The 22,647-nt window shown below is 28.1% G+C and overlaps 3 protein-coding genes across 3 annotated transcripts; all 3 read right to left on the reverse strand.

Annotated features, from left to right (window-relative positions):
- Positions 1-353: 353 nt before the first annotated feature.
- On the reverse strand, positions 354-6,865 carry PmUG01_14030300 (conserved Plasmodium protein, unknown function; the record flags this gene model as incomplete). The annotated part of the gene is given in 2 exon segments (XM_029007857.1): positions 354-896; positions 911-6,865. 2 exon segments carry the CDS (start codon positions 6,863-6,865, stop codon positions 354-356), a joined length of 6,498 nt encoding a protein of 2,165 aa, XP_028864204.1.
- A 1,924-nt stretch (positions 6,866-8,789) lies between these two features.
- Positions 8,790-9,692, reverse strand: PmUG01_14030400 (septum formation protein MAF homologue, putative; the record flags this gene model as incomplete). The annotated part of the gene is made up of 1 exon (XM_029007858.1): positions 8,790-9,692. One exon carries the CDS (start codon positions 9,690-9,692, stop codon positions 8,790-8,792), a length of 903 nt encoding a protein of 300 aa, XP_028864205.1.
- A 1,467-nt stretch (positions 9,693-11,159) lies between these two features.
- Positions 11,160-21,932, reverse strand: PmUG01_14030500 (conserved Plasmodium protein, unknown function; the record flags this gene model as incomplete). Its single annotated transcript, XM_029007859.1, has 2 exons — positions 11,160-20,977; positions 21,419-21,932. The coding sequence occupies 2 exons, from the start codon at positions 21,930-21,932 to the stop codon at positions 11,160-11,162; spliced, it is 10,332 nt and encodes a 3,443-aa protein (XP_028864206.1).
- Positions 21,933-22,647: the final 715 nt, after the last annotated feature.

The following is a 22,647-nucleotide window of genomic DNA, read 5'->3' on the forward strand; positions in this document are numbered from 1 at the left end:
CGACAAAGTAAAAATAAACGAAAAAAAAAAAAAATAATACAAAACAAAACAACGAAGCAAAACAGAACAGAACAGAACAGAACTAAATAATAGATCAAAACTACTAGTACACTACAAATAACTTCAAAAATGTTTTAAAAAATACTAACCATTTAATTTTATTCGAATATTTATCATTATCATTTCCATTATTATTATTTTTATTATATTTTATTTTTGTTGGTTCTTTTAAAAAGTTTTCCTTTATTAATACATAACTTGTCCCTTCTTGCCTGTTCGAGGTCGCTTCGTGCCTTTCTTCATTCTGCTGTGTGCGATTTTGATCTTTATTTTTTAAGCCACGACTAGAATTTTTATTTTGCTTTGTTAAACGCACTGGGGAAAGACAAAATCGTAGGGTTATTCACAGCTATGTTTGACAAGAAGTCAATATTTTTTATTATATCCTTTCCATTGAATGTTGAAATTTCTGGGGGTAAATTATTACGCGCATATCCTGAATTCTTCTCTCTATTTACATTATTTACTAGATCAGTTATGTTCTTTTCCTCCTTATTTAGTAAATGTTGTACGTATTCTGAGTACTTCTCATAATCTCTAATATTGTTCAATGATTTTACACGAAACAAAACTAGCTGTTTTTGTAAAGGTGTCAAAAATAATTTAACCAAGTCGATTAATATAAGTAATTCCATGTGATTACAAGTACCTTTCATTACACTAAAAAAAAGTACATCAAACCATACAGTTGGATTTAATAAATAACTAGGCTTATTTTTCTTAATTTGCATATTTTGCTTATTTTGCTTATTTTGCTTATTTTGCATATTTTGCATATTTTGCATATTTTGCATATTTTGCATATTTTGCATATTTTGCATATTTTGCATATTTTGCTTTTTTTTTTTTTTTCCTCTTTATTATTATAGCTTTCACACTTCAAATAGCAATATTTACATATATCTTCTATACTAAAATACGTATCATCAAATAATATTTTTTCTATGGATATATAATCGTACTCCTTTGTATAGCAGCTCCTATGAAAGAAATTCTTATGTTTGTTTAAATGAAAATCACTAATTTGAAAATTCAGTATCCCTCCTATATTCTTTTTATGATCATTCATGTAATTATCGTCAATTAATTCGTCTATATGCACACCATCGTTGTAGTAGTAGTTGTTGCTGTTGCTGTTGCTGTTGCTGCTACTACTGCTACTGTTGTAATTGGTTTTATTATTAGGTCCACATACCACTGCTTCTACACCTTTCCCTGTTCCCCCTCGACCCCCTTCTAACCGCGCACTTAACTGATCATCCATACGATACTGCATAGAGTTAAATAAAGAATTAGAATATTCCCCTCTTCCATTCCTCCTAAAAGTCAGTTGCTTAACAAAGGATGACGAGTTTTTTGACAAAACTACTGCAAGCAATTTTGAAGCTAACATAAACTGTTTGTTCATATTTAATGAAATAACTTTAATTTTCAGGATTTGTTGTATTACTGCAAAAATTCTTTCCGTATAATCCTGTATTGCATTCTTGCTACTGTCTTGTATATCGGACAAATCTTCTTTGCTATATAACTTCCCAAATATATCCTTTGCAAATACTACACTACAGTTCTTTTGTCCTTTTAATTTATAATATAATTTAATATATAAATCTATAGCTTCTTTTCTATATTTTTCGTTTTTTTCATTTAAATAGTACTGTTCAAATGTTACAAAATCAGGTAAAGAAATTTTCTTTTTTAAATGAACATTCGAAATATTGTCTAGCAGTATATTTGGACATATCAAATCTTTGCAACCAATATATTGTTTCATTTGAGCTAAACGATAAATTGTATATAATGTCAAATTATGTGATGACCAAGATGAACTACTTAACGTATTTAAACAATCCTCAGCTATTTCTATTGCCTTATCAAAATTTCCATTATTTTTCAAAGAATCAGCTAATAAACATTTATTTTGTAAAATAATAAATTCTGATATTTTACTTCTTTTACAATATTGTAAAGATAGAGTGTAATATTTTATTGCTCTATGATATTTATTTAAAGACATTAAAATATTACCAAGTAACAGTAAGGAAAAGATACATATATAATGAAAACACATATCATTTAAACCAGTATACAGCATGTGGTAACATTGTTCAGAATAATATTCTCCCTTTAGTAAATTTTTTTTTTTTTTCTCAAAAAAATAAACCGCATCTAACATTTCACCCCCTACTTTTCCTGTTCCCTTTCGCTCTTTATTAAAATCTTCATCATTCGATTCGTCACTCGATTTGGCATAAGTTTTCCTCTTAAGCTGCTGAGTCTTTTTATGAATCTGCAACTTCCCCCCATTCTTCTGTTTCGTAGACCCTTCTCTTGCTCCATCAGTCTCATACCATTTGGAAGCACTGCACGCTTTATCATAATAATAGTTAGCCAACAAAATATTGGACAACAAAGTGCTCAAGTTACATTCTCCATCGTAATATTTACTAAATATTAAGATCAATTTATAAATTATCAATGCGTCATCTATATTTTCTTCCTTAACCTTACACTGTAATATTAAAATCAATATATCCCTTGTAATAGTACCTATATGAGGAATGGCATTATAAATATAATAACATATTTTCAGGCATTTGTGCACATAACCATGTTCAAAATGTAAATATGCCAGATACAAAAATTTTTTAGCTATATCAAATATATTTTTATTAATACTCACATTTAATAATAAATAGATACTCTTCTTAGCTCTAATATAATTTATACATTTCATTTTTTCATTCAAAATACAATAAGGATGACAAGGAATATTATATTCATAAATAAAACTTTTTATTTGACTACAAGATCCAACATTACATATGTTATTTACATGTAAATAATCGCTCTGTTTTATACGAATTATTTCTATAATATTTTCTTTCAAAATATTCCTTATCTTAAACTTCTCTTGTATTATAATATTAGAAGATAACATCTCAATAATTTTATGATACCATGTTGTATATTTTGGATAGCATATTTTACTCTTAGGATAAAAAAAAACAAAATTTATTTTTTCGCAATGATAATAATTATACCTTGGCGTTTTTTTCTTTCTAATTTTATTATCATATACATTTTTATCCCAATTGTTCATATTAAAATTATTTATAGTCGGATCCTTTCCCCTAGTTCTACTACCATCTCTTGATTGAGAAGATAAATAGTTCTCTTCACCCATTCTTTTAAATATGGAATAAATGTTTTTAATGCCTCCCCTTTTCCTTTCGTAACTTGAGGAATCATGAGTTTTACCTAAACTGTTCAGGCTTTTCTCCGTCTTTTTTAAATCTCCATTTAGCCTATTATTATGCTTTTTTAATTCACTTAAAGTTTTGTACTTTTTCTTTGACTTATATTCCCTACTTAAACAATCACTATTCAGGGAGTATTTTTCTTTATTCTTACTTTTGATTGGTCTTTTTTTTAAATACCTTTTTCTGTTAGGAGCATCATGGTCATAATCTTCATCGCTGTTATCGTCATCGCTGTTATCGTCATCATTGTTATCATTATGGCCATCATCACAATCATCTTTTATTTTGCTCCTTTCATAAGCCCGTCCTTCCCGTATGCATAGATCCCCCCTTTTTCTAATACCCGCTTTAAAAATATTTTTCAAATGAGATACATTAGGAAATAGGACTTGCTCCTTTTTAGAATCAAAAATGGACATATCCTCCAAAGTTAGAGGCAGTTTAACACAGTAGTTCTGTTTACATTCCTCTTTAAAATAAACTCCAAAATGAAATTCTATACATAGAAGTAATCCATATATTTCCATATCTTTTATTTTTATATGATCATTTAAATTAACTTGAAATTTTTCCATGCACTGAGGTATTAGTATGTTATGCCAAAATTTTACTGAATCTACTGTATTAAAATTTAAGGTTAGATTTATCAGTCTAATTAGGATTTTATGTGGAGCTAATTCTGGAAAATAATTCCAACATGTATAACACTTGTTACATAAGCAAATAAAATTTTGACACTTATTTGTGTGATATTCGAGATGGTTATTCTTCCTGCAACTATCTGCAGTCGTGCTACACGCGCTGCACATGCTGCTACTGTCCCTACCATGATCATTGCTGTGATTACTGCTCAGAACATTTCCGCTAATATTGCCACTAACATTGCAGTGAGCTCTACCCCCGCGATAACTACCTCCAACTCTGTGCGGTTCCTTCTCTAAAATTTGTGTTATGAAAGCATGTACGTGTTCATAATATATACATTTTAACGTGCGGCAAATAATTTCCCTGCATAACACTTGTGTAAGGAATTCAGGTTTTTTATCACTATCTAAGAGATAGCCTAAGTTTCGCATATTTACCCCATGTGCGTGGTAAGACTCAGTTATATCATGACTATCACTAAAATTAGTTAAAATTTTTATAATTTTAGGAAGAAGGTAATTTTCAATATTATTAAGATTCTCTTTACTAGCATCCTTTAAAATATCTATATTGTTTTCGTGATTCTTCGTTTTATCATATCTTATATTAATAGCTGAAGTAGTATTATATAATGGACGATCCGAATAATAGTATTTTATAAACTCATATCTTATTCGGGTGATATAGTTTTCTTTACTAGAACTGAAAAGAAATGGAGGCAGTATTTCTTCTGTTCCTCTTATGATAAATAAATTGTCTATAACTGATCTATACATCTTAACATTATTTCTTTTTTTAAATATTCTACTCTCAAAATAATTAGATAACCCAAAAGGAAAAATGCAACAATTGTAATTTAAGTAATCACTCATTTGTTTTATCTGATCATAGATTATATGATCATAATTTTCTATTTCTAGCATTAGTCTTTCATAAAATAGCTTTTCCTTTCTTCTTTTAAAATATTCCTCTTTTTTTAAGCTTCTTATCTTTCTCCTCAAGAACTTCATTCTCCTTCCTTTTCTTCTACCATTTGATATGCCTTTTTTCTGGATGATATACTCACCCGTGGGTACGTTCTTTTCTGGGTAGTTATTACTACACTTCATATCGTTCATAGGGTGATAAAAATTCGCCCCCTTAGCAGATTTAGAAATAGATTTCCTATCTACCTCTGCTATATATTTCTGAGCTTCACCCGATTCATCCGATTCATTCGATTCATTCGATTCCTCTTCACCCTGCATTTCATTCCTTTCCTTCTCTTCCACCGCTTCCCTCACACAGTAATCACTAATTTCCACTTTGCTCAATAACTCCTTAACCACATCAACCGGAAGGTGCGCTTCATTTAGTGGCATGAGTGGCTCCGAAATTACCCGCATGCCCATAAAATCAATTTGGCTAGCTATAGGCAAGGAAAATTTGGAATCCCTTTTTAAATTAAATATACAATCACATAGAACTTTTTTCCCCTTAAGATCATTGCTATATATTTTTCTTGCTGTGTTAACATTAATATTTCTTTTTTTGCTTCCTAATATTACCGTAAATACAAGACTATCAAATAGAAAAACTAAATCATCTTCAAATTTTGGTTTATATATTTTATAAATGTGCGCATAATTTTCTTTAGATATATTAACAAAGCATTTTTTGAAATAGTTATAAGTATCATTATTTTCATTATTACTTAAAAATAAACAATATATTAATCCACATGCACCGATTTTACTAGACATGTGATATAATTCTAGTTCATTAAATAATTCCTTCTCGCGTTCCCCTTCCTTTTTTTCATCATAAATATAATCCTTTAATGCCCATATATTTCGAAAGGCATAATTTATTCTATCATGCCAATTAGAACTCAAATACGAACTTTCATCTTTGCACAGAAAGTTATATAAAGGGTGGATAGCATCGATGTTATGGCTTCTCGAAGGCTTAACATTATTCATAAAATGGTTAAAGATGTTAGTTTTACAGCTCAAGAAATTCGACGATATTGCGTCTTTAACTAACGGAGTACCACTTCTTCCGCTGCTTTTGTTACTATGCTGGCCACTACTGATATCTCTACTACTGTTAATACTACAACGCACAGAATCATCTTCAGACGAGTTGCTACTACCCCATTGTTTGAATTGCTTGCACTTGGTAGTACTCTGCTCCTTTTCGCTGATATCTCTTTTGTTGTATATTTTTCCAAACAATTCTTGCAAATAAGGAGCATTTATTTTATTTATTTTGACTTGGTATTCTTCTTCTGATGTATTTCTATCACTTAAAACATGTTTATCCTTTCCTACGTTATTAAGCAGCTCTACCTTTTCCGATACATGTTCTTCAATAGGAGGGGTATTATTATTTTTTAAAGTTTTATTAAAATCATTTATTTGTTTATCAATTTTAGGTTCCTTCTCTTTTACCTCTTCTATTGTATTTTCTTTTTCATCAGATTTTTTATTTATTACTTTAATAGGTATTTCCTTTTTATTGTCATTTTTATTTTCATTATTATTTCCTTTACTATTTTCTTTTTTATTTACGAATTTAACTTTAAATAATTCATTTTTATGTACTACTTTTTTTTTTTTTTTTTTAAATATTAACCCCCTTAACTTCTTAAGTTTGAATAAATATATTGTGTTATTTATTATCCTTTTTATATGTCCTTTCACATTTTGCACTTTTATACCCCCCTTCCTATTTTTCGAGCTTATTATTCCACTACTATTTTTATTTCCATTTCTTGGCTCCCCTTTTATATCACTTATTAAATAATTGTCTAAAGCAAGTATGTCACTATTATATGTAGAACCCTTCCCTTTGTTTCCTTTTAGACGTTTCTTTTTCTTTTTTAATGAGGTAAATGTGCTTTTCAGAATACTCATTGTTCTTTTTTACTTTTATTTTTACCTTGCATGTACATAATTTTTTATTTTGATTTTCTCCGCATATTTATTGTTCCTCAAATAATATATTTTTTTTTTTTTTTTTTTTTTTTACCAATATAGGATTATATCTATTTGTTCATTATTTTTCATTCCCCCGTTCCTTCAATTATTGAAACAAATTATTTGTGCTCCGTAATGTAGCAAGACGCTTCTTATTAAAAAAAAATATATTATTAATAATAATATTAATAATATTAATAATAGTAATGATAAAGGCGAAATTTTGATGTATCTACAGAATGTTTAAATATAAAGGAAGAAGTGAAAAAAAAAAAAATTAAACAAAATATATGACTAATAAATGATGGCTTACAACCAACAGCTGGTGCTACGTTTATCCGTTTTTTCTTTTATGTTTATTTTAATGTGGCTAACTTTTCTTCATTTTATTATTCTTTTTTATTTTGTTATATTTTTTATTCCATTATTCTTTTTTATTTTATTAAATTTTATATTTTATTAAATTTTATATTTTATTAAATTTTTTATTTTATCATATTTTTTATTCTATTATATATTTTATCAAATTTTATATTTTATTATTTTTTTATATTTTATTAATTTTTTATATTTTATTATTTTTTTATATTTTATTATTTTTTTATATTTTATTATTTTTTTTATTTTCTTATTTTTCTTATTTCCTTATTCTTTTTATTTTATTTTATTTTATTTTTTTTTTTTGATGTGTAAAATTAGACGAAAGTTACAAGCGTGATACAAGCCGATTTTATAAAATAAAAGAATAAAAGACAGAATTACACATAAATATATGCACATAACATGTATGTATTGCAACAGCAGGTGCTATTCCTCAGATTATTGTGTGCTAAGGTAGATACATACATAAAAGGAATATTTACAGCGTGTTTACTCTTACAAATTTCAGCTGCGCATATATATGCGGGCGTATTCGTAACGGATTCTTTTTATTTCAAAATGAGAGAATTAAATGCCTAACATTTCAGATATTTTCACGCTCCAAATAATAAGCACCTGGTATGTACATTAAAATGTCGTGAATGAGTTCCTTTTAGTAGATAAAACAAATTTATTCAGATAAGCAAAAAAAAAAAAAAAAAGAAAAAAAAAATATATAATTATATACATAAGCACATACATATGTATTATATACATGTACATATTAGCTCACTCGTCTCCACCTGTTCTTTTTTTCTTTTCTTTATGTTTATAAAAGAAAAATTAATAAATGAGAATTTTTTGTATTTTCTCGCATTTGTATTTTTCCCACCTTTCTGTTACTTCGTTTGGCTGCATTTTATTCTGCTTCAGTTATTTTTGGTATCTGCACAGTAGTGCATATAGTCTTTTACGCATAAAATTGTCTCTCCCTTTCGTAAATATATGTTAAAAAAAAATGTAGTTCGGGAGTATGTTCTCAATTAATGTATTTTCTTTCACTTCATAATTTTTGCAAATTTTTTTCTCACATATCAGGTGTTATATCGTTGTAAATTATATCGCATTTTAATATGCATTATGGCATGCTTTTTTAATTTTTTTTTTTTTTTTTTATCTTTTTTTACTTTCCATCAATATTGCTTTATGTAGCTACAAATGTAGCACACTTTTTTCCTGGAATGTCTACATTAATAGTACAATCTCATTCCGACTCAGGATTAAAAAAAAAAAAAAAAGAAAAAAAAATTTTTTTTTTCATGAACAATTCTGTAACAGAAAAATTGTAATAACATTTGTGCAATAATGAAATATATATGTTTATTTATGCATATATATACAAATATACCCCCACATACGCATATGTTGACATATGTTCAAATGTATTATGCTTAGGTTTACTTCCCCCGTACCTATTTTCTACCCCTTCTCAAGGGGCGTATCAAAATGAAAATTTCTTTTCCATGTATAACTTAGTCAATATTTTGGAGAGCTTATTTATGGGCAGCCCCATAACATTGTAATAGCATCCATCTATTTTTTTTATAAATTGACAGCCTACTCCTTGAATGGAATAAGCACCAGCTTTATCATATGGTTCCTTCAAATTTAAATATTCTTCAATATCTTGTTCCTTTAGATTATCAAAATGTACTATAGTTCTTTCAACAAATGTAACAGGGATTTTTGTTCTATATAAAAATATACATACAGCAGTATAAACACTATGGGTATTTGAGGATAATTTTTTCAATATTTCCTTCGCATGATTTTTATTTGAAGGTTTTTCTATTATTTCTTCATTCAGTGTAACAATAGTATCACAAGAGATTATTATATTTGGTATAGGGTCGTAAGTACTTTGCAATGTTTTCATTTGACTTATATTCGTTACACGTTCACCCAAATCATTCATCTGATTTGACCCACTTGGCCCATTTGGCTCATTCGGCTTATTCGTCTCATTTATTTCACTTCCTTCATTTCTGTCCGTATGAATGTTTCTACCCTTTTCCATTTCTACCACCTTTGACTTATTATTATCATTCATATTACTACTGCAATGATTGTTACTGATCTTATCGTTCGCTTTGCTAAACCATACGTGCTCCGCTACGTTTAATCCTTTATTTAAAGCATTTTCTTTAACATAATCTTCAGCACATGCAAATTTCTTTTTATCTAAATTCTCTTCAAATCCGGACTCACAAATGTATAAATTTTTTATACCCATTAACTTCATTAGTTCTATTCTTCTTGGGGATTTACTTGCCAACAAAATCCAACATTTCCTTTTATCTTCAAATATATTACCTAAACCGATCACATGAGAACATTCTTTCATTTCTACTTTAGGTATAGAGGTAAATAAGGATATGAAAAAATAGCCGTGGAAACACTTCCAATTTGTAAAAAAGTGTATGATATGAGAATACGTTGACCCGTTTTTTTTTTTTTTTTTATTCTTCAAAATAATCCAAAAATGAAATCAATTTTTTACATGTATAGGCTTTAAAAAAAGGGGGGGAAAAAATAATAATATTAACAAATTAGTGAGCAGCTAAGTGCGCCTTTATATTTATAGTAGTAATGCTCCTTTATTTGGCAAGTATTTAGAGTTCACGCGAATGTATACCTATCTGTTATGTATATACGTATGTATTTAGTATATATGCACACCTTACAATTCAAAGTTGCAACAAATGTTATTCTTGTGTTCATTTGCTTATCGAATGGACCATTAAAAGTTACGTAAATATTTGAAAATTTTGATTTCGATAGTTCATCAAATGAAAAAACTGCTTAAACCAAATGACAAAAACGTTTTTACACACAACTGATGAAGTGGTTTGGAATATGTATACACATATTCTTATATGCATATGATATGTATGTATATGTATATGGGCATTTGCCTCTGCCCCTTCACATGTATTACAAACGCATATAGCTAAAAATATGAAGCAACTTTTAACTATTTACTAACTCCATTTCTATAAAATAAAATTTTCCAAAAAATAGCTAAATCTGATAATTTTTCAATACTCTACTTCCTTCAATTACAAAGAGTGTTTTTATTTAGTCCCTCGTTCCTTTTGAAAGGTAGAGCAACGTTTCTTAAGTATAAAAAAGAACATTACATGTAAATATACAGCTTACTTCATAAATACACTACTCATAAAGTAAAAGTGAGGCACTAATTTCTCGGATAAAATATACCCAGTAGTTATCGCACTTTGTGCATTATTCGTAACGTACATATATGTATAATTATTTAAGGTCATCTATGTACGTATGTATGTATACATATATATATGCGCATATGCATATATATCCATGCGTTTGACCTACACTGCAACGGAGGCGATATGGCCGAATGATTAATAGTTTTAAAATTTAGGATAAGTGGAAGAAACGCAAAAGATTTAAAAATATTACGAAGAAACGAAAAAAAAAAAAAAAAAAAAAAAAAAATATATGTGCATATACGTATATACATACATATATATGTGTATGTATATATATATATACACGTATGTGTGCTATAAAACTACAGCATGGCAAAACAACAAAAAACAAAATGTAGTAAAAAAAAAAAAAAATAATTCTCTATAATGAAAATATCACATAGAGTAAACTTACTCGACTAATGAACCACATCGCAATTACTTGTTCAAAACAGAGTAACTGCAAAATTGTTTCATGTATACAATTCTATACAATGGTAGTCGTAGAATAAAGCTACAAATTAACATCCCACAAAAAATTGTTCCAAATAATACAAATTGGTAGGAACGCTACTCTTTTTATACTAATTCAAAAAACTGAAATCTAGCTTTTCACTATTCTGTTTATTTTTTAATTCCGTCTTTTTCTCTGTATCAATTGATTCTTTCATTAAATTATATATTAACAACTTTTCATCCGAATTTATATCGGTAAGAATTTGTTTGAAAAATGATGAGTTTTTAAAGGCAATATTTCTGAATATGTTAATGACCTCTTTAAAATAAATAGTCATGTGATTATTATCCGAAGGAATAAAATTAGACTTGATCAGATTATTATGCAAATACATACTTTCACTGTGACTTTTTAACATACTTGTTATTTTTTCTTCGTCTAATTGATATATTAAAAATCCTTTTGTAATTAATATATAGTCTTGTTTACATATATGTATAATGTTGTATATAAAACTGATGAAAGGAATTAATATTATCCTCATTATCACTTCATTGTTTATAAATACGTCAAAAAGGGTATTTAAAATTTTTATAGAATGACACACTATTTCTTCTATACATGAATTACATGGAAATAACTCATCATATTTAATATTGTCTATTAACCCCTTGCTTATTATTACGGGTAGAATATTATTCTTAGTTAGGTTATAAATAAAGTAAAAAACAAGTGAGTCTTCTTTATCCTTAATTTGGATTATGATGTTCTGAATAATATTTAACGCTGAAAGGATTATTTGCTTTTTTCCGTTCCTCTCCTCATTTGCACACTCATCAGTTGCATACTTGTGGCTATGATTAAATCTGTTAGTTCTGCAGCTGTGGTTAGTTCTACCTCTGCTGTTAGTTCTACCTCTGCTGTTAGTTTTACCGCTGCTAATGCTAACTTCACCATAGAGATACAACATTTTCATGGTATTCGAGAAATGTATAAACAGCTGCAAAATCTGCTGCGTGTAATATAGCTTGCTTTTCCTACTTAACATATCAGTTGTAGAAACAAAATGAATGTACACAATTATTTTAATGTAAAATATTTTTAGTCTCTGTAAATCTCTTTCATTTATAATAGTAATAGTCTCTTCTTCATACTTTTTCATTTGTTCTAAATAGCTATTTAAATCATTTATAGAAGAATTCTCAAAAAAATGTCTTAGCAATCTGCTGGACAATTTCTCCTCCACCAACAAATTCATTTTTTTTAAGAACATTTTTTTTTGTAATAACTTAATGTTCTTTTTTAATTTTAAATCTTTTACTTTTTCTATTATGATGAAACAGTTTAATAGAGTATGCCAGAGCAAAATGGATATTTTTTTTCCCCTATCTGTAGTAGTATTTTTTTTAGTTAAAAATTTGTTCACTAGAAAGATACTTAAAGTGAATATTTTGCTTACAGTCAGATCATGTGCTTCTTTAACTTTCTCATTAATTATTAGTTCATTATTAACGACTGATAAAAATTCTAAAACGCGTACTACATTATTTTCACTTATACATTTCATCAAATGTTTTAATATATAATCTAAAATTAATCTAAAAAAAAAGAGGGAATCTCCTTTCATTTTATGAGCATAATTACTACCAGGGGCGTATTCAGATTGGCGAGTTTTATTACCTGGTACAATTTTCTTGTCAATGTAATTGTTACTACCCCCCTGGGAGGGTTTTACTCCAATCTTGCGTTCTATCGTTTTATTCATATTTTCATTCTCATTGTTTTCATCCTTTTTTGGTATTTCTCCGGGATCAGCGGTATATTCCGTTGTATTATACGATAACCCTTCGGCAAATACAAGCAAACATAGGTAATTCAAAATGAAGGTTAGGTAAACCTCTTTGGTGTCCTCCTTTAACGACTTGTTATATTCTTTCAAATGATAACAAATGAAGAAAATTAATATTTTAAAAATACGGTAATTCTTTTTATTCAATATAACATATTCTCTTACAACGTTCAAGAATTTTACAAATATAGGGAAGGATGTAAAATAAAAAATGGATAGACTTCGGGCCTTTTCATTTATACAGGTAAAAAATTTATGTACATTATTATTCAAAAAATCATCCTCTTCATTACAATCAATGAATGACCACATATATAAAATAACACTGTCATATAAAATATAATTAACTATTTTTACGACTGATTTTATATTAAATATGGACAATTTATTTTGAGCTTTCTCGTTATTTATTATGTAGTGGCAAAAAGATTTGTACGAAATGAGATAATAAACACAAGAATCGAACTCTGAAAAAAATAAAGAAGAATACAGGGGAGTCCTTCTTTCCTTCAATATCGTAGTAGTACTACTACTGCTACTACTACAACAGCTAAAATTATCAACGCTCTCTTTAACAGAATTGTCTATCTCATTAGTAATTAAATGCTTTTTTGTGTAACTACTATGTTCATACACCTGCCTCTTCACATCAATGCATTCTTTTTTCATTGCAAAATAGAAAAAGTCTTCTTCAAATTTTACATTAGAATTATACAGCTTAATATCGTTAAGTAATAGAAACAAATTGTATATATCCATTAGGGGGTACAAAAAAAAATGTGAGAGCTGAAAATATTCCGAGCCTTTATTACTCGTGCCATTTGAATTATACCTACCAAGACTATATTTCTGATCCTTAAAATTTATACACATAAAATTAAAAGATTCATAATACATTTTCAGAGAAGTGAATATATTGATTTCATAATTCGTGAGTAACCTGATTTCACTGCTTTTACAAAAATCATCAATAAGTATTTTTGAAGACTTAAAAATATTCAAATATACACTTAATACTTTTATAGCATACCTTGACAATTTATAGAATTTTATTCCATTATTTACATTCTGTAAAATAACATTTAACAATGATTCAAAATTATGATATAAAGAAAAATTTTCAATGATGCTTTCTTTCTCTAAGTCTTTCAGCTGCTTTTCCTTCATTCTAGTACCATTATTTGTATCTCTTTTGCATATTAATATTTGTTCAATGTAATTAATTTTGCTGAATATATCGTCATTATCTTCTTTGGGTTTATTCTTCCCTTTACAACATCCACGGTAATCGCTGTCGCTCTGCACATGTACGTGTTTACTATCTCTGCCAAGGGCTGTACCGTGGACTTTGCCTTGAATATGATCTTGAACTTTGCCCCTAACTTTGCCCCTAACTTTGCCCCTAACTTTACCACTTACTTTACCGCAGACATTTGCACGTTCGTTCTCCCCTGCAAGTGATGCATAACCTACGTCTACAGTACTGCAGTGGTAGCTACTACTGCGCCTACTTCTGCAACTTCGACTACTACTAGTACTACTTCTACTACTGCTGCTACCACGATGATACCTTCTCTTGTCGGAGCTTTTTCCGCTTTCTAAAATAAGCTCCTTCAAACGCCTTTTCATGTAATTTCCGTAATATGCATCATTGTGGATGTAAATATAAGGTGAGGTACTTAACTTCCTCAAAAAGAATAACAGTAATTTCATCACTAGTAGTTTTGTGTCGTAGGAAAAAGTAAAATCATTTTTTCCTGTTTTAAAAACATTGAAAAAGTATTTTGCTTTCTTATTTTTTATACAACTACTTTTTATAATATTTTTTTCTTCATTCAAATTTATATGAGTAGAAAAATTCAAATTTTCATTGAATAAAGAGGTATAAAAATGGAAGTAACTACTATAACTATTATTTTTATTGTTCTCGTTTAATGGTCCTTCATTTGATAACAAGTTATTTTCTTGCCTATTCATATGTTCATACGAATGTTTACCCTCCTTTTTATCTGCTCTGTTTTCCTCGTTACAACTTGCAGCATTCCCCCCATAGTTACTTCCATCATTGCTTCCACCACTGTTTCCATCAATGCGTCCATCATTGTTCCCATTATTGTTCCCATCTTTGTAGTCATATTTGGAGAAGGTATCCTTAGATTTACATTTTATAATATCATAAAGGAAAATATTTCTAATATTTAAAATACTTACAAACAGTTTAATCCACTGATTAACATTAAAAAAAGCATATTTCAAAATTCTTAATTTTAAAATGTTCAGAAAATATCTGTCTAACTTCTTAGTATTATGCATATTATATATTACCAAAAAATAATAATCAAAATTTTCATGTAACGGTATTATAATATTCTTTTTCAATAGCTTTCCCAAGCAACGTATAGAACATTTCATAACTCTTTCACTATTTGAAAAAAAAATATTTTTCTGCATAATTACAGATATTTTATAAATAAACTTTTTCAACTTGCTCATTTTGAATAAACCAAATATATGGTTAATAGTACAAAATAAGGACATGTTTATTTTCTTTTCATACGAATTTATCAATATTTCAAAAATAAAAAGTATTTTACCTTCAATCCGTCTGAATACTTTTCCACGTTTTTTCTCATTTCTTTTCGCAGTTGCCATCTTTGTCATCTGTGTAAACTTTTTCGCATTCCTCCTCTTTCTATTCCTCCCCTTTCTATTCCTCTTCATTCTATTCCCCTTCATTCCATTCCTACTTCTGTTCCTTTTCTTTTTCCGTATTAGGACACTCAACAAACTGTTGAACAACCTTATAACGTTTGTTCCCCTCTTAATTTTAAAGGTATACGCATCAACATTGTCGTTCTTTAATATATATGCTAGCACGACTTCTAAACAACTTTTTACTCTGCAAAAATTAATGCAATGATGTAATTTCTTTACAACCGTACTAAAGTTCCTTAACACAGTTGTAAATACATTTTTCCTGTTCGGTATTATCCTTAACATGTTCAGAAGGATGTCAAAATATTCAAACATTTTTGTTTTTTTATCATTAAAATGTTTACCATTTACTACTTCAAGCATATCTGATTTGTCATTTTGTTTCTTATCTCCACTTACAGCTGATTCATAATCCTTGTCATCTTCTACATCGTTATTATTCTTATCACCATAAGGATGTTTCTTTCTTCTTTTGTTTTTATGCCAACTCATTATTTCTAAACTATTAATAACATGACCTAAATCTAAAATTCTAAAATTTCCTAGAGAATGTGATTTCATCATAGAATGTAATAATCTGGGTTTTTTATTTTTATTTAAAAAAGGATCATATTTACTCTTATTATGTAAGTAACCGCCATGGGTACTTCCATAAGTATCGCCATGGATATTGCCATATATCAAATTTGTTTTTCTATTGTTCCGAGATGAAATGCTTCTAATTACTTCTAAATACTTATATTTAATTACTCCATCTATGGAAATTCCATCTTTTATTTTATTATAAGACAAGATAACATTTTTTAATATAATGGAAATAACAACACATATGTTATGACCCTCCTCACACATTTGATTTGAATACTTTTGATATAACTTCATAATATACATGAAAATAAAAGAATCAATATTATGGTCATTACATATGAAGTGTGCCATATTTTTTACCGTCAGAACGATGAGAAGATTATAACTATTGCTATTATTGCTATTATTATTACCAATATTATTGCCTCTATTATTTCCAATATTATTCCCTCTATTATTTCCAATATTATTACTATGATTATTAAAATGATTGTTTATAGCATTAAATACTGGTAGCATACTTTTAAATAACTTCACTTTTTTATTATTATAAAATTTCGTTTTTAAAAGTTCATCAAATATGAGCAAGTACATGATCAACTCGTTTTCGTTTAAATCTATGTTTAAAATGCACCTGTATACATTTTTAATTATTCTACAATAATATTTTTTCTTTTCTAAATATACCTTAAACAACCTTATAAAATTTAGCAAAGTGAGTTCATAATATGTATCATAATTGTTGGTTAAAATGTTTAATATGTCTAGTTCATTTATATGTTCAAGCAGACATTTCTTTCTTTTACAGCTACTCGTAGTTATACGTATATTCGACTTGGAATTCATTTCACGTCTTTCTAAGATGTTAACTACAAAATTATTGAATGCTTCCTTATCTTTATTCTTTACAAAATTAATTAAATGATTCAAGAAAAACTTAAAATACGTTTCTTCATTTGCTTTAGCTTCTATCAACGCTTCATATATTGAAAGCAGCCGCTTGTCATTTTGAATTACATATTTGGAATTACTACTGTTATAATATTTGCAAGAAAGGGGATCATTGGTAGAATCCATCTTTCTATTGATTCCCATTTTGTTATCGGAGACTATCTTACTACTGGAGCCCATCTCACTATTGGAACCCATCTCGCTATTTGAATCCATCTCAATAATAGAACCTATCTCCATATTATTATACATCTCCATATTATTATACATCTCCTTGTTATTACACATCTCCCTGTTATTACACATCTCCTTGTTATTATAAATCTCCCTGTTATTACACATCTCCTTGTTATTATAAATCTCCCTGTTATTACACATCTCCTTGTTATTATAAATCTCCCTGTTATTACACATCTCCTTGTCATTATAAATCTCCTTATTTGAACCTATCTGCTTCTTAACATGACGAGTTGGTTTACTTTTTTCTACGTTTCCGTTTATCCCCAGCTCGTCTACATTTCTTTGCCCCACTTTTTCTGCACTGTTCAGGGAGGTTCCCAAAATTACCCTCAAAAAAATAGTAATTTTGTACAAAATTGCAAGCATATATATAAAAAAAATAAGGAGTATATTTTCGATGTTTATTAACCTACATATTTGAGTAAAACCATATTCAAAGAAATAAAATATATTACTTTCTCTTTTAAAATAATTACAAGTCGAATTACCTCTGTCCCTTTTTATTTTTTTTTTTATATCTATGTCGTTAATGTTATTGATTTGTTCTTCATAAGATTCGCTATTATAATATTCATAGTTCACTTGATATATTTTACGTAAAAAGTGGAACAACTTGTTTACAATTTTGTAAATATAATCGAAATAGAGATATGTCAACATGTCTGATGAAAGAATTATATGTATACATTTCAAAATGTATACTAAAATGAAAAGATTATCTACTATAAAAAAATTATAAGAGTTCATTTTCTTTTTTTTAATTTGTTCTTCATAGCTGTTAATAAAACATTCAAGTTTTTCCTCATCCATTTCACTTAGTATTTCATTCAGAACATCAGTTAGTAGTTTAAAAATAACATTATCATATAAAACTTTTTGTTTATTAAAATAGTTCATCATATTGCTTATTAAGGATGTGCTACTCGAATGGATATTCCTCTTATTTGCACTTACTAACATGTACTCATCATCATTTAATTTGTAACAGTCATTACTTATTACTTCATAAATAATTATGGAAAGAATTGAATGAATTAATGTAAACGATATTATTCTTCTCAACTCGTTAATTGTTTTAAGTGGATGCGTTTGAACTTTTGATAGAAACAGTTTGCATATATCAAATATACAAAATATTAAATTATTTAAATGATATATTTTATAAAAGCTTGAAGAGTGATATAAGATTTGTTTTAACGACACAGAACTAATTATCAATATACTTACTTGTTTTTCTATATCATCAAATGTATTTAATGTTAAAGAAGTCATAAAATTTGCGTTAACTATTGTTATGTAATTTACTAATAAGGTTATTAAACTGTATATATAATATGGAAATTTTAGAAAAACGCTCAAAAATGTATGTATGATATGTCTTACCAAATCTATATCGATGTGAATGCCATTCACATTATTTATTATCGTTTTTAAAAAGTTTTCATACTTTTCATATTTATCTTTTTTTATATTATTATTATTTATTATTATCTTATTGTATAAAAGGATTAACGCTTTTAAAATAACATCATTCTTTTTCTTTTCATTCACATCCAAATTCATATCATTGTTTAGGATTAGAAAGCGCCTCACCTGTTTTTCTATGAATATTCTTATGCTGGAATCTCTGGGAGGGTTTTCACCATTCTGGTCTCTGCTTGCATGTTTGCTTCCGCTTCTACCTCCGCTTACGATTCCACCTTTGTTCATATTTTTATTTTTTTTTACCGTTTTTGCTTCCTCCTTGTGGTCATTGAGGTTTGAGAGGGTTATCCCTTTTTCAGCATGATGGTCTTCATTGGTACCACTGTTTCCTTGGCACTGATAATTGCAATGTTGAGCAGCAGAAGAGTTATCACCTGCATTTCGTGAAGTACTCTTTGTTAACTGATCATCCATAGAGAATCCACTGTAACCCCTCGTCTGTTTATTTAACGCTTCTTTTTTCTGCATATCATATTTTAGCTCCTTTTCGTCGTCTTCCATATGGTTCTTCCCTTTTTCTAAAGAGTAATTCTGCGCAGTGCATTTATCATCAACCTGATTAACTTTGGTAAATATATTTTCATTCTGCTCATCTGCTACAGTCTGTTCATCCTCTAGATTTAACTTGTCTTCCCCATCATCATACGCATCAGTGTTCTTCGAACTGTCGGCGTAATGTATCACATCCCCTGTGTACTGCTCATTTAGTTCTGACTTATTTTCCTTCTCCTTAACTATCGTGTACATGTCCTTCTTTCTATGAACAATCAGGTGACTAATAGTTGTAGTAAAGTAATATATCAAATGCTTTATTTCAAGACTATTTGATATATTATTTGTGTATAAAGGCATTTTTGCATCTTTCCTTTTAGCACAATTTGCACTCACAATATCTAGAGTACTTAAAAAAAAATTTATAATTTTTATAATACTTTTTGCAGTAAATTTTTTAGAAAAAAACAATAAATTTTTAAATGATTCTAAAAAAATACACCTTAATAATGTATTTCGAATTAACATATTATATGATTTAAGAAAACGTTTTTGCTCTGCAGATAGGTTTGACTCATCATCATAATTGGCTTCTTCTTTTTCTATCATTAACTTGTGATCCTTCTCTAAGAGAAAGTTAATAAGCACCTCCTTATCTGTAGTGTCTACTGCACTTCCTATTTTTGTTATACTTTTCCGCCTTCTCATAAAATTATAATTTTTAGAACGTTTTATATATGAATCTTCGTTAGGTGATACTTTCCCAAAATAATTGTATTTTTCTAATTTTTTCCAAAAATGCATTCTTCTCAATACTGAGTAGTCATGATGTGTATCTGTGAATATATTTAAAAGTATCTTCTTAAAATATACTAGAAATGATGGAAAATTATAAACGTACAAATAATTTTTTTTTTTTCTAACTATTTTTTTATTAAAATCGTTATTATTCATAAATAAAAACCCTTCGATAGTGTCTGCTTTAATATAATTCTCCTCCTCCTTTTCGTCTATTTTTATTTTATTAATTTTTGAAACTATTTCATCTGTTGCAATTTTTAAAAAGTCCGAAAAAAAATAATTTTTTTTGTTCTCATCATCTTCTTTTTTCTCATACTTGTAATTCTTATCATTGTAATTATTATTTTCACTTAAAGGTCCTTGTTTATTATTGTCACAAGTACTTTTTTTTTTTTTTTTTTGTACATTAGATGATGATAACGAATCATCTAAATTTTCGCCTTCATTTTTTTTAACCAAAATATAGTCGCTATTTTTTCTGTATTTCACATTAGCACAATTACAAAATAGTACGCTAAACAGCTTGACAATATATTTAATATTCAAAATACTCAATTTGCTATTTAGACATATGCTGTCTATAACATAATTTATAAAATATTCATATTCTATAATGGAATATTCAGGATGGGCTATAAACAAATTTGTAAGGCATTTAATTGCACTATATATTATTATGTCTTTCTTTTCATTAAATTCTTTTTTCACTAGCTTGTAAATCTTTTCACATTCTATTGAATTTGTTGCTGAACTTTTTATTAACTCATTAATATATCGGTAGTAAAAATATCTCAGTTGGGTATCTTCTGATTTTCTTATTTTTCCTAACAATAAAAATAAAGGGGAAAAAAAAAAAAAAAAATTAGATAAAAATGAAGAAAATTAAGAGGATGAATCCGCCCACGTAGTTGTGGAGAGTTTGCATAGGACAAGTAAAACTTATACGTGCACAGTACATATATATATGTATTTATGTATATGCACATATACAGGCGTGTGTATAAGCCCCAGACGAACGTGTGGTACGTCTATACACCCGCACATTCACACATGTATAGGAGAGAAATGGTAAAAAGACAAAAAAAGGAATACATTATCGCAAATATTAGAAGTTCTGAGGATATACAGGATGAACTATTCACTACAACCAAAAAGGAAATATGCATGTGCTAACACATAAATATATTCACGTACGTGTACACTCACGTATGTATTCGCGCACACATGTATATATTGACTTATGTATCCATGCACGTCTGCATTACTCGAATAGTCAACCAGAGTAACCACGTGGGGTATCACTTTTGAATGCACTTGAGCCAGAATTAAGGAGAGTAGGAGAATAGCATTTTTGAGCAAATTTTCATGCACAGCTTTTACTTCACTGGGAAAGTTTGCAAAATTTTTATTTAACGTTACTTCGAATATATTATTATAATGTTCATTAATACTATAGTTTGCATATGTACAAAGTTTTACATAAAACGTTGATAATAATTTTAAAATAAAATTGTAATTATTCTTTTTTAATATTAATAGTAATTTGCCATCTATGTTCTCAAATGTATTTACCACATGCTGTATATTCACTTTATCTATTACATCATTTAAAATTAAAACATTCTTAATTATTCTAAAGTGGGCAATATTATTACTTACGTTTATGTTTGCTATCTGTTCATACTCCTTTGTCATTAAGTTATAATTCTTCTCAAGGCTGTCAAAGTTTTTAGTTTCCCTGTTATTATGCTCTATGGGGGAACTAAAACTAGTTCTCATTTTCTCTTTATAAAATAATACAAACAAACTGAAGCAAAAATTAGGATATCTGAATATGATAAAAAAATAAAAAGAAATAAATAAAAAGAAACGACATTAAAGCAATTTATCACTAGCGTATAGTAGTAATGTATGAATAGCATAACAATAGTGTTATTCAGAATTCTAATCTGAATAAACGAACAGTAATACTTCCCAACATGATGTTTTTTTTTTTTTTTTTTTTGTTACATTACATAATTAAAATAGTTATAGCATATGGTACATATGAAATACTTACCACATAACTCTTCAGCAAATATGTGCAAAATGGTAATATACATAAATACGGATGTATGTGTATGCTTACGTATATGTATGTACGTATGAGTATATGTACGTACGTATGAGTATATGTACGTACGTATGAGTATATGTATGTACGTATTAGTATATGTATATATATATATATATATATGGGAGCATGTATGCCCTCTCAATGCGTATATGTGACAAAGGGCAAAATGGTACGTTCGTAGTGTAATAGTAGGTGTACCACGTAAAAAAAAAAATGGGTAAGGAGATATAAATAAATATCTACCCATACGCAAACATATATATATAGGTAAGGGCTTACATGTACACGCCAAATAATTCCAAAGAATTTTCGGTAAATACACATAAGTCGTTTATCCCATTTTTCTAAAAATCGTAGTAGATCCTCTGCGTTGCTGCA

The sequence above is a fragment of the Plasmodium malariae genome, assembly GCF_900090045.1.
Source record: "Plasmodium malariae genome assembly, chromosome: 14".
NCBI lineage: Eukaryota > Apicomplexa > Aconoidasida > Haemosporida > Plasmodiidae > Plasmodium > Plasmodium malariae.